Source organism: Vollenhovia emeryi, unplaced genomic scaffold (genome assembly GCF_000949405.1).
Source record: "Vollenhovia emeryi isolate VEMERY1.0 unplaced genomic scaffold, V.emery_V1.0 DF939147.1, whole genome shotgun sequence".
Lineage (NCBI taxonomy): Eukaryota > Metazoa > Arthropoda > Insecta > Hymenoptera > Formicidae > Vollenhovia > Vollenhovia emeryi.
The window spans coordinates 1666883-1681126 of record NW_011967219.1 but is presented as its reverse complement, the minus strand read 5'-3'; the positions used below and the strand labels follow the sequence as shown (position 1 = coordinate 1681126).

Here is a 14244-nt window from a genome sequence, read left to right as displayed (position 1 = left end):
TATTACAATTTCTGGATGTTCCTGGTTGATTACAATCTCTAGAGGTTCCTGATTGATCATAATCTCTAGAGGTTCCTGGTTGATTATAATCTCTAGAGGTTCCTGGTTGATTATAATCTCTAGAGGTTCCTGGTTGATTAGGGGAACCCGGGGCATAACGGAACGGCGGGGCATAATGGGATATGATCTATAACTTTTTACAGAAGTGCTGTTATGTATTGAAATATTTTGCAATTATATTGCTATTAGATGATCCTTATTGCATGCTGTTATCAGTTGTCATGTTATTTTTAACTGAAAAATGCTATAAATTGTTTAATGCGTTCGCTGCACTCTTCGTGACTCGCTTATAATTTCGTTGATATAGATCAGCATGAGATAACAATAATAAAATTCTATTTTTTATTACCATAAGTAATTTTACGCTATTAAACAATCTTTTCTAGTCACTTTAGTAAAGTATTTCTGCACAGATATTGATTATCAATGATATTTTGTATTTATTTAGTGTAAAGGTACATTTGGGGGCATAACGGGACATAGGCCGTGGGGCATAATGGTACAATAGGTAACCTCTTCTTATTAGTTGACTCGCAAGTGTTATAAGTTAACGGAGCGTGTCTCAACAAAAAATTGAAAATTAACAGCAACATTGAAAGGAACATTGAGCAACAATGAGGATATTACACATATTTGCACCTACTGTTCTTAAAATGTTTCATGTAGATGTGATAATAAGTGCTATCAATAAATTATTATTATTATTAAAATGCAATACTACATTAGTATATTTATTGCGTATTTAAAAAATCATTTTTAATAAGTTTTAAACATTAATGTATAAGAAATATATAAGTTTTGTGAGGAGTCCCATTATGCCCCGCATAAAATGATAATCAGATTAAGTCATGGTTTCAATAAAATAAAAATTTCGTCCTTTTAAACTATTCTTTCACAGTAAAACCATTTTTTTTCTTATAGTAGACATTTCAAAGAATATTTTCGTAAAAAAATAATTCATTTATGTATTTTCATTTTATTTAAAATTAATTTTAACCTTAGCGTTCCCGTTATGCCCTGGGTTCCCCTATAATCTCTAAAGGTTCCTGGTTGATTATAATCTCTAAAGGTTCCTGGTTGATTATAATCTCTAGAGGTTCCTGGTTGATTATAATCTCTAGAGGTCTCTGGTTGATCTACCGATTGAATTGTAGATGTTGTGGCTAACATTTCAGGACAATTTCCTTCGTTCGTATCCTGATTATGAATCTCATATTCTTCATCTACTTCATCTACTCCAAGCGCAATGTCCGTAGGATCAGCTGGCAAAAAATCAACCTCAGTGAATACATTCATGTCAGTTGGCCAAGCACCACTCTTTCTGAATCCATTAATTGCTGTTGACATGTTTGCAGATTGTACAAATGCTTCACCAAATAAAGTTGCTATTTGAAGGAGTGTGACAACTCGTCCAGGATTGTGTCGTAGCCATTTTCTTACTGCATCTTCGTAGTATTTACTTAATGGTTTAAAAAATGATACGTCCAAGGGCTGAAGACGATGGGAGCAATGTGGTGGAAAACATAATAATATGACATCTTTTTCTCTAGCTAGATCAATTACATCAAGATTTATAGTATGGCTTCTGTGTCCGTCAAGGAGCAGCAATACAGGAGACGTTGACGAAGGTTTTGAGAAATCTATAAATTTCTTAAACCAAGATAAGAAAAGATTTTTATTTATCCATCCGGAAGAATGGACTTCAGCCCATGATCCTGGGGGTAAACCCGTTTGGAACTCCTGCTGCATTCTTTTTCTTGGAAATATTAGCATTGGTGGCATATAATTACCTGCGGCAGATATGCAAACTACCGCTGTGACTGTTTCCCCTCGGTCTGCAGAAGTTATTGCTCCTACCTTATGTAAAATAATAAGTTTAAAAATGAGAATTAAAATAGTTTAAATACCTTTAATACCTACTAGTTCGTCTAACGTCCACTGCAAATTAGAGTTCTAAAAAAATCGAAAAAAATACTGCTTGAAAGTGTTACTTAACTTTATCATGCTTCCTATTTACCTGTCGACGACCTTTACAGGCCACAATTCGGGATTGTTGCTTTGGATTGACCGTAACACCCGTCTCATCAACATTAAATATTCTATCTGCTGTTATATTTCTTGTTTGAACGATACTGGTTAATAGATCAAAATATTTTTTAACTGAAACTTTATTGAAGCCCATGGCTCTAGCAGCAGATGTGGCTTCAGGTTTTCTCAAGGAAATGTTTGAATGACGTTGCATAAAACCGTGTAACCAATCTACACCAGCTAATTGAGTTTCCTTATTGAAGGAATTATGTAAGTTATTTTTTTCCGCTAGTTGAAAAGCCAGGGATCTCACTTCCATAGAAGTTAGGCCAAAAAGTCTCTGCTCCATGCTAATTATATAATTACAAAGCTCCTTTTCCTGTTCTTTTGTGAATACTGTTTTGAAAGCACCTGCTTTTGTAACTTTAACCATTTTGTCAGAACTGTTTTTCATTTTCTGAACATATCGTTCCAAAGTCGTTTTGGGAACTCTAAATATACTAGAAGCCTTGCGATAACCCATATTTCCTTCAATAATTGCAGATACAGCATCATTCATTACATCTTTATCCCATTTCTGCCTCTCGGTTTTTCGTACATATTTTCGAACCATCTACAGAAATAACAATAGATATTATAATTAACTAATAAAATTAATATAATATAGCAGAAATCATTATGTACATACCTTTCAATGTTGCTGTTAATTTTCAGTTTCTTTCAGTTCAATTTCTCTTGTTGAAACACGCTCCCTTAACCTAACACTTGCAAGTCACCTAATAAGAAAAGGTTAGAGAGGTGCGCTGCGCGCACCTATTGTACCGTTATGCCCCACGGCCTAATGTCCCGTTATGCCCCCAAATGTACCTTTACACTAAATAAATACAAAATATCATTGATAATCAATATCTGTGCAGAAATACTTTACTAAAGTGACTAGAAAAGATTGTTTAATAGCGTAAAATTACTTATGGTAATAAAAAATAGAATTTTATCATTGTTGCCTCATGTTGATCTATCAACAAAATTATAAGCGAGTCACGGAGAGTGCAGCGAACGCATTAAAAAATTTATAGCATTTTTCAGTTAAAAATAACATGACAACTGATAACAGCATGCGATAAGGATCATCTAATAGCAATAATTGCAAAATATTTCAATACATAACAGCACTTCTGTAAAAAGTTATAGATCATATCCCATTATGCCCCGCCGTTCCGTTATGCCCCAGGTTCCCCTACATTTTACAAAATAAATTATAAGAAATTGTAAAAATATAATAATAAATAACAAAAATATAAAAAAAACTATTATAGTAAAGATAAAAGAACTGCCAATTGGAATCGGCGAAGGCATGGTGGACAGCAGTGCCGGTTTTAGCAACATTGGCGCCCTGAGCAAGATTATCGTGGCGCCCATTCAAATTCAAGAGCTCGAAATTCTTGAGAAAGAAAAGTCAAGGTGATAATATCGAACGACGAACTCCATCTTGTTTTTATATTTTAGGGAATCTTTCTCACTCTCAAACTAGGTGAAACTAGGGTGTGTGCGAAGCTGGCATCTCATTTCGTGGAAAATCACTAATTGTAGAGAGTTCTGACTTCCTTTCTAATAGTTCTAGAGTTCCTGATACATTAAACACATACAGTTCTGGCTTTTAAGACCAAAAAATTGAAAAGTGCAAACTGATTTGCTAAAACTTCACGCTGCAAATCACTTTGTCCCCGGATAATTTCCTAATTATTTCTGCTAGAATTTTTATCGCATGAGAATTCTACAATAGTTCTAGAAAGAGTTTTGGCGAAAAAACATAGTTTTTATAATTTAAAAAATTTTTATCACTTTACAAATATATCCTCATGGAGACAAAGGTGATTTGCTGTCCGAAATAACAGAGTTCTGACTTTCTACAAATAGTTGTCGCATAGTTCCGAACATATTTAAACATTTTCTACAGTGTTCTATACAGTAGAACCGATAAATAATTTTTTTTAAAATTAATACTGTCCGAAAAATGTTTAAGGCAGATAGAGATAACTTGCTCTTCGAAAGGACAGAGTTCTGGCTTTATTAAAATAGTTCTCGTGTAGTTCCGAACATATTTTAGTATTTTTTAAATAGTTCTATGCAGTGGAATCGATAAATAATTTTTTTAAAAATTAATACTGCCTGAGAACTGTCTTTCAGACAGATAGAGATGATTTGCTGTCCGAAATGACGGAGTTCTGGCTTTATACAAATAGTTTTCGCGTAGTTCCGAACATATTTCAGTATATTCTAAACTAAACAGTTCTATGCAGTGGAAGACTCAAAGTTCTGCATTCTGACTAGCATTTATATGATTCCGTTAATAAGAGAAAAATTTCACGATTATATTTCCATTAATAAACGAAAAACTTGAAAATTATACATTTCAACATCGACACCGCACAATAAACACAACTGAGGTAACAATTTATCGAGACACAATCGAGACACAATCGAGACACATCGTTTTGAAGAAGCAATCGTCGCAATGAAAAAGTAATTTCACTCTCGGTATCTATCGCGAGTATTCAGCGATCACGCGGCGATATCGTTCGCTAATTATTCGCAGAAAACGATCAAAGTTTCTTCCCGTACTTGTCGCGAACACGTAAAGAAACAATACGATATGCGAAGCGGCGCGGGCCACTAACTCGGTTCGACTTTGCCGCGTAAACAATGCCGAGCGCCGTTGACCGAGCACGAATTCCAAGAAATGATGTACGCGCCGTAGTAAACAGCTCGGTCTCGAGCGCCGGTTACAATGACGTAGCACCGTGAACACTTTTTTCGAAAACAGTCTATTGTGCCGAATCAGTCGGCGCGAGTGAGTCGAGCGAGGCGGATGTTCCGCGTGTCGTCGCGTCGCCCCTCGTAACGCGATTACTTTCTACGAGAATCTCGATCATTCTACGCAACGCGATCGTCTCGTACGAGAGTTTTAACATCTATCCATCGCGTTTAAGGAATTGTCGCGATCCGTAATCACATCGGTGATTAATAACGAAAACTTATAACATATCGATCGCTTGCCAAGACATAATCTCTCCAACAATTAAACGTATAAAAGTGCGCGTATAACCTAAAGTTTTAATTTTCCTCGCGTTCGGGAGTGCCGTTTTACTCGATCGAATTAAAGACTCTTCAAAGCCCATTTGAACAAGTATTTGTGAAATGTCCGTTCCTGTCGATGGCCACACTTTACAGATTCGGCAGTTTTTCGACTAAAAAACTCGCCGACTCGAAGTGGAGGCGAACTTGACGGAACAAAATGAATACGTTCACATCGACTTTGTAAACGGGAGTGTAAAATCGCGCGAACGATTTTTGTGTTCTCGCGAGTGTCCTGGAGGATAATCTGAGAGGATGAGGTGGCCTGGGGATGGCATCAGGCGCCGGCGGAGCTACTTTATGGTGAGTGTTAATTTTTCATTTTGTGCCAAATTAATCTTTTCTCCGGTGTATTATCGAGTCGTTTCATTGCGTAAAGAATTACTTAGCGCCAGTAATTAAGTAATGTAGAAAATTGCATGACAGCCATCAGCCGTCGGCCATGCACGATGGCTGTCATGCAATTTTCTACATCGTTTTAGTTCATAATTTCATAAATTCGAAATAATATTTAAAGGACGAGAAGTAATTTGAGATTTTACAAAAGTTTATTCTCTTGAAAATCTCGGCTTTTACGGAACAACTTTCGCGCAATAATCATATAAACATACATATAGTATAACCGAATAAAAAGTTTTATACGCATATAAACTATATCTTGCACTATTTTTAGTTTTCTTGAACGCTATTTTAATAGAAATCTTATATTTTTCTGTTACAGATTCATCGTAGTTAAACTCCGCTGCTGCGCGTCGATTGGTGAGTTAAATAATTTTTTAATGAGGCAACGAATCTACATTTTGTAGATCGTAGATGGTAGATGATAAATCAGTATATCTCGTAGATCCTCTGGGAAAAATTTTGACCGTTTTTTGATGTAGTTAAGCAACTTAACATTTCGGTTATTGCCACTTAAGTGAAAATTATCTTTGCGTTACTGAATATCGTCGACAGAACTAATTGAGAGAATTAATTAGTATTACTTTAATATCTTGGATATAGATAGAACAGCTAATTGTGATTTTTAGTTACGCGGGATAAAATTCGTAAAAGATTAGAGTTACGAACAATCTAAATAATTCGATTACTAATTGTGGGCCTCAAAATGGGTTGCAACTGACTTTTTTTTCCCAGAGTACATTTCGTAGATCGTAGATTGTAGAACATAAATTAGTATATCTCGTAGATCCGTTGCCTCAAAATTGATAGAATACAATATAATTTCGTATTTATTTTTATATATTTACATTAACGAAAGGGAGTGATCGCGATTTTAACTCCGAAGGGTTGGGTGTCCCGTAATTTTCATGCAAAATATGACGAACATTATTAATACATTCGTCGAGCTAATCTCTTGTACTCTATCAATTTTTTATTAACAAATTTATATCAAAATTTATATAATGACGTGAGACAGTATATTTTGTCGAGAACGCTGAAACTTAATATTATTTTCATACATGATTTGAAATAATTGATTAACTGGAATATTCAATTGTCGGCCTATCGTACGGAAAGTCTCTTTTCTCTGGGTCTCACGTCATTTATTTTGTATGTGCACCCCGCGATACACTTTCAAGATGCGTCTCGCATGAATACGTGCACAGTCGCACGCATCTTCGTATTTTTACTGTTGTTTTCGCGGTCGGTTTTCGCGATTGATTTTTCAAAAAAAGTTCAGAAATTATTAATTGTTTGACTTTATTAACATTATAAATTTTAGTTTACCGCGGAATATAATTCAAATATATTAAAATATATATAACGCGAAGTAAATTTTGTTTCCGTATCTATACTTGAATTTTGAATTCGAAGATCGAGTCAACACCTATTCTCGAGCAAATAACGGATGTCGAAATATATTTGATCAGTTTTATACAGTAAATATTTTGAATTAATTTTCTTCTTTAATTAACTTCTCGTGGTCGTGCATTTTTTTTACATGATCGACGCTCACATACAGTTCGAACCGTACGAAATATTTGTCGGTGACAATAATCCGACTATGGAAGGAATTTTCTTCCTTCCTGATGTCTGGTCAAAATGACCAGACTGTAAGGCCAGGAGCAACGAAAGGTATGTCCAATCTGGTCCAACGAAGGGATACGCCGAGTTAGTGGTCAATATTGGCCACTTTGATGTATTATGTGAATGTGTTGTACGATATATGTTGATTTCTTCTTATGTGCAAAAATTCGGGTGGGTTATATTCTTCCCTTCTTTACTTATTCTTGCATATGTGCAAGATTAAAAAGATCCCTATTAAATCGCGCGCGTATAACTCCAAACCTCTTATAAATCGCGTCGCGGTTTTAACGAAAGACTCGTAGGTTTATTAACAAAAAAGGTGAAACGCGGAAAATAAATAATAATCGAAAAATAAATCACTCTTTTGGAATGTCTTAAAAAATGCTTCGACATGAAAATTACTATTTTCGTGTACGTTGCAAAAAATGCTGAGTATTTTACTGTTCTATTCAGAACGGATTAGCCATATTCTAAAAATGATTACCATACAGACTATAACGTATACAATCTATGTGGTGACTTTATCGTTTGCCATTTTTTGTCCAATAAGATAAACTTATTAGATATTTCATAGGTACGAAATCCGCGCTAACCGTTGCGTCGGTATATTCATAGTAAAACACGTGAGAAATCGTGAATAGCCAATTTTCATCACACAGATAAAATATATTACAAATCTATTACAAACTGAATATGAATTAAAACTATAGAACAAATAATTTTTCGCGATAATCGTACGCATCGAATACATTTCAGATGCGTACGATTATCTTAAAAGACAGTCGTTATAAGAGCGAACGAAACAGTAATAGGAGCGAGGGAGATAAGAATAACAGCAAGCGAAGCAGCCTCGAGGATCGGGATTCTCGCTTGCTCGCGTTATGCCCTTTCTACACCTAGGGATGATCCTACACTGAAAAAAATTTCTGGTTGAATATGGACGAATCAGATAATTCCTTTAGGATTTACCAGAATTCCTTTAGAATTTACCAGAATTTCTGTAGGATTACAGGAATTCTGGTAAATCCTAAAGGAATTCTGGTAAATCCTAAAGGAATTATCTGCTTCGTCCATATTCAACCAGAAATTTTTTTCAGTGTACTTGTGGCTCATCCGATACCCCTTCTATACCTAAAGCTAATCCTACTTGCAGCTTATCCGAGGGAGTAGTATAAAGTGTAAAAGGGTACACTGTAGTTGTACTTTGGTACGATTGGAAACCAACCACAGTGTACCCTTTTACACTTTATACTACTCCCTCAGATAAGCTGCAAGTAGGATTAGCTTTAGGTATAGAAGGGGTATCGAATGAGCCACAAGTAGGATCATCCCTAGTGCCCATTCTACACCTAGGGATGATCCTACTTTTACCACATCCGATACCCCTTCTATACCTAAAGCTAATCCTACTTGCAGCTTATCCGAGGGAGTAGTATAAAGTGTAAAAGGGTACACTGTAGTTGTACTTTGGTACGATTGGAAACCAACCAAAGTGTAAACCTTTTACACTTTATACCACTCCCTCGGATAAGCTGCAAGTAGGATTAGCTTTAGGTATAGAAGGGGTATCGGATGAGCCACAAGTAGGATCATCCCTAGGTGTAGAATGGGCATGAGTGTAGAAAGGGCATTACGAAAAATATAACTCTTTCGTGTTACCGACATTGCATGAATGCAGCACGGAACACAACCAAAATTGAGCACTTCATTACCCGCTTGAGAAATGGGCGTAGCACAGACACGCACCAAGTGGAGACTTTATCGGCAATGCTTGAAAATGGGTGTAGCGGAATAGTTCCAAAAATGAAAATAGGCGTAAGGCGCTGGAATCAGCCAAGCGAAAACGGTATCAAGTAAAACGCCGGCGTGGCCGTTCTCAGGTTTCTCTCTGCTAGTTATCAGGAATGAGAGCAACGTTCGAGTGCTCTCGACTAATCGACTAATCAACGTTTCTCTTTTAAACTAGAAGTCGATTGCCCTTTCGATACTTTTTAAACTCGATTAATCGATATTATCGACAAGGCACTATTATCCTTATCGATATCGTTTTCTCTATTTGAAATTCGATATTATTAAACGTGATTAGACTTTAGTGGGAATATGTCGTAATCAACAAATATTTGTTAAGAGGAAATAGAAATTTATTTCGTTCACTACTGTAGATATGGCAAATTATACTTAAATTTTCTTTTCTTCTTCAAAGATTTCATAACTTACTTCTCATGTTCGTTAAATCATTGTTTCTATGTAATTAAATTACATAATCACACATAACCATTTAAACGAATAATTATATTATTTATATTAAATGCACATTAATAGCTTCTTAATAGAGTATAATTAGATTAGAATCAACATAGATTTTGGGTTCAAGCTCTTGTTGTGTCTCTGTTTAATAAATCATTAATTAGAAAATTTCTTGAACCCAAAATATATGTTGATTCTAATCTAATTATACTCTATTAAGAAGCTGTTACATGCATTTAATATAAATAATATGATTATTCGTTTAAATGGTTTTTGTAGAAAAGAATTTTATATTTAAATAAATGCAATACAAATAAAAAAGTAATCGATTCAATGTTTTTAAGATATAAACAAAATAATTTTTGTTTCCTATAATCGTTTTTAATTGATTGTGAGTCACGACTTTGCACAGCTTCAGAAATGCTCTGTTTGCTAACGCCCTCTTGATAAGCATTGCAGTTAGATTAAAGGTCAATAAGATAAAACTCACATAAATGATAATAAATTAAAGAAATATGCTTAGGATAATCAACAAATTATTTTGTTACATTTTTTGCATTACTTAAGTTGACTATCGCACACAAATATTTAAAGTCGTTATCACGCAATTCGAATACAATATGCGTTGTTTCGAGAAATAAATAATTATAATGTTATTATATTTTTTGTCGTTAAAATATATTAATATATATTTTTAATTCTTAAATTACAATGACAGACTAACTACAATATTTATGAAACCAGTCTATTTTTTCTGCAATCTGAGAATTAATGGAAAAATTTGTATCACTACTTATATGCTAAAAGGATTTTTTCACTAATCCTGAAGCAATCCCGTTATCACGATGTGAAACCAAAATAATATTAAATTATTTCTTCTTCATCGAATCGTTTATTTTAAAAAGAACCTTATTAAAAATGTTGAACAAATTGGATTTACGTTACATGTATAATAGTTTTTTATTTTATTAAACACAACACACACACACAGAATGCAAAAATTTAACTTTATTAAAGCAGTCATTGGCACAAAGAGGTAACAATCAAGATAACAATTAGTTTAAAACAGATAAATTTAGTAATCGCATCCTTTTGAAAATGCTCGAATTATTTGTTTAAAAAAACTAGTACTCCCCTTTATCACGTATCGAACCCCTTTCGACGGCACCGTTTATCATGGCGAGATGGCGCCGTGACAACCGCGAAAAATCCAAGCTGCTCATCATGATTATCATGAGCAGGAGCACTTCCTGAATTTGCGGCTCCGTCTGCCTCTCGTTACCGTTGACCTCCCGACCGATCCGGGGCTACTGACTCGGCGGCTGGAAGGAAGACGCGCTTAGCACTGCCGAGAAATGACGGCTGCCGTTTGTAAATTGGTCACGGTCGTGTACCGCGGTCGTCGGTGACTCTTTCCTAAAGTCGTCAGCCAGGCCGACGTCGGCAAACACGATCGTGAGGTCGCGAAGCGGGTGAACGGGTTGACGTGACGCGCATCCGAGCGTGCGAGACTCGCAAGATTGATCTATCATTGTCTTGTCTGGCCGCCGTCTGGACGGTTGATTGCCATCGGGGCAAATATTATTATCTTCCCAGAATTCCCGCGGCCGATTACCGATTTCGCGTCACCTTGCGCTACACCGCGCTACTTTGTAGGAGATAGGGTAACCTGAGGGAACCTATAATTGGATGTCAGTTGAGGTAGAAAATTATACAGTTATCTCGTACTATGACAGCTAATTTCTACGATGAATCCGAATTAATTTTTGAAACATTTTTTCTTTTGAAAAAACGATTTTAGAAATGCTAAAAGCTTTGCATTAAAAATCGAACTCATAGCTTTGTAAAATAAATTCTTGTTAGTTTAACAATTTTGTATTATAAGGTTCCCGCGGCATTTAACGGGATTAGAATTTGCCTTTGTCATCTTATTACAATACATTAAGAAAAAGTAACAATTGTAATTAATTTTTCTGGCAACCCGTTATCACGTCGAAATAATGCCGAAATAATCACTGTTCCTCGATTAAAGAGAATTATTAGAGGCGAGGGATCTAAATCCTCTTCTAGCCAACTTAAAATCTTTCCAAACGAATTGAAAAGCAAAGATCAGCGCGTTCCGACGAGGACAAGGTACAGAGTCGAAAAATTCGAGCTCGCCCGCACGCATGGGGGAGGATCAAAAGCGTGGGCGGGGAGTGCGAGGAGGGGTGAGAGGCAACGAAATGAAGAAGGAGGAGGAGAGCGAAGTTCGCGGTGCGCGCGGCTTGATCGAATGCGGATGTGCGTGCAGCCGGTGGCCGGTGGTCGACAGCCCACGAATCGGGGGAAAATTATGGGTAGGTCCTCTTTCGTACATGTCGGTGGTTCGATGCTATCTGCCTTCACCTTCCGGGAATTTCGCGTTATAAATAGGAGGGCCGACGAGTAGGTGTGCGCGCGCGTGTATACGTATGCGTGCGTGCGTGCGTGCACGTGCACGCGTGTGTCTCGGGTTCGACTGCAGCCGGGAGTTGCAGCGAGCTCTCTTCGTCCGCGGCCGATGAAGAGAAACCGAGGGAGCGAGCGGGGGAATACCCGAATATTCGGCACCCGCGCGATTTATGCACCCCGCTTTTTGGCGCCGCTGCCTGCGCCGCGCCCGCCCTGCAGGGCTGCAAAACGGAATTCCAGTCGGCGCACGAAAGCGACCGCTACCTACGTCCAAAAGGGCCGCCGCCGCCGCCGCCGCCGCCCGCGGCCGCTGTTTTTAATTACCAGCAGCGCGGTGATTCGTACGCCTCGTGCGGAACCTCCGCTCGTTTACTCGCCCCATTCAGCCCCGGTCTCCGTACCACTCTCCGTGTCACGATTATGCGATCTTGGGACCCTCCGCTGAAATTACGGGATAATTATGTGCCGTCGTTATCCGATCGTAGTTTATTCACTAGACCCGGAATCTTTACGCGATAATAAATCCTGATGTGGTTATAGCGAATATGCACGAGCCGGTACCGGTTTGACAGCTCACGGCCTCTGAAATTATCAGTGCCTAAGCTACGTAGTATCGTAACTTGCTATCCAAAAAAAAATATTTTATCGAAAAGATAAATGCATAAGCACGAGGCAAACTTTTAAAAGATTGTCTTTCTATAACGTCTGTTTCTACCGACGCGTGATGTAAGTGGAAACGTACGACTCGCTACGTAGAACGATTTGTAATGATTTCAAATTGATACAAAATACATAAACATTTTTTTTACAAAAAACTTGAGAATATTAAATAAAAGAGTTTAAAAATTCTATTTTACTTTTCTTCTGTGACACGAGGAAATTATTAATGTTTTGCATGAAATTAGTTGCTTGCCTTTCGCCAATCCACTTAAAAATATTTGATACAAGATAATGCAGTTTAACTTTCACATTCTTTATAATAAATAATATTTACTGCAAATTCGGAATTATCTCTCGCCAAGTGCCACTGATCCCGTCTTTTTTTTTTTTATTCATACTTATCGCGAATTGGACTCGAAGTCCTGCTCGAGAAGGAAGTAACCGAATTCCTCGTAGCGACGGAAGCGAGAAGCCATCCACCCCATATCGGCGGCGCTTGATAAATTGGCACACAAACGTGAGATACCGCCATCCCTCTCGGCAACCCTTTAATCCCGATGTATACACCGGTAGAGAAAAGAGAAGGTGCAGCGGTTGGCTACTTTATACTCCGAGGTTCTATCTGCCTGCCTTACCTTGCCTTGCCTTGCCTCGCTTGCCTGCCCTCCTGCCTGCGTGAAAGGGGAGGTATTACGGGGTTACTAAAGTATTGTATGGCCTCCCCAAGCCCCATAAGGATAGCCCTCAGGCACGCACCCCCGTTATCGTATGCGTATGCATTTTTTTCGCTGGTGCGTGCGCGGGGGCCGGTGCTCGCAGCCCTTATATGTGCAGTGAAGGTGAAGGGGGCATCGGGTAACACGGGCAGGCAGGCAGCCACCCAAACGACCGAAACCTGAATGCTCACCCGAGGACACGACTTGTTCACGTAAGCGTGTCTTCTCTTTCCTCATTCGCGTGCATTCCTCTCATGCCACCCTCTTCCTTCTCTCTATCTCCTCTCTGTCTCTCTCCCTTTGTCTCTCTCACCCTCTCTATTCTACTCGATCATCCAAGAACACACCTGTATTTACGATCGATAAGGGCCAACGCTCGGAAACAGGTGATTCCGATATCGCGTAAATGAGGCGTCGCGGTCCCCTTACACCATTGACGGTGGAGACGCTTCCCTTATCTTCCGCGGTTATCGCCCGTAAGCTCTCGAGATCCAATTGCGATTGCGCGGATATATTCTGACTCTCGACTGATCTGGCGATTTAATTCGTAAATGTGAGTTTCTTACTTGTTTGCAAAGACCGATAAGATGCGCGAACTAGGTATTGGATATTCGTGTCAATGCGTTGATCGAGGAAAACATGCCTCGCTGTCATTGGGAATGCAATAGCGCGATGGATCCACGAAGAGAGAGAAGAGACTGTCGCGGGGTCTTCTGCCAGCATATAACATACCGTGAGTGTTCCGGAGCTAAACCTAGAGTGCTAGAAATACACTCTAAGTTAATTCAAGTGCATCGCCTTCGCTGTCGCTATGTACATTCCCTTCTCCTGTTCTTGTTCCCGTAAACTTTTTTCTTCACGCAAAGACATCGTCTCGACGTCTCATTTAAAAACTCGTCCATCACTCGTCTACTGTAACAATCAATCGTAATCGCGC

General features: G+C 38.0%; 1 protein-coding gene across 3 annotated transcripts in view; it reads right to left on the bottom strand.

Moving 5' to 3' along the window:
• The window catches only part of LOC105566092, a 4609-nt gene extending 1282 nt beyond the window's left edge, over positions 1–3327 (bottom strand). Inside the window, exons 1-4 of one of the 3 annotated variants that reach the window (XM_012019821.1) lie at positions 2777–3327; positions 2078–2701; positions 1981–2013; positions 1201–1917 (exon numbers count right to left, since the gene is read on the bottom strand). In XM_012019821.1, coding sequence (XP_011875211.1) covers positions 1201–1917; positions 1981–2013; positions 2078–2701 — 1374 coding nt within the window. In that variant the 5' untranslated portion in view covers positions 2777–3327. Of the gene's footprint in view, positions 1–997; positions 1918–1980; positions 2014–2077; positions 2702–2776 lie in introns of those variants that run through there. The other 2 variants (XM_012019819.1, XM_012019820.1) reach the window with 2 other exon arrangements.
• Between the last annotated feature and the right edge of the window lie 10917 nt (positions 3328–14244).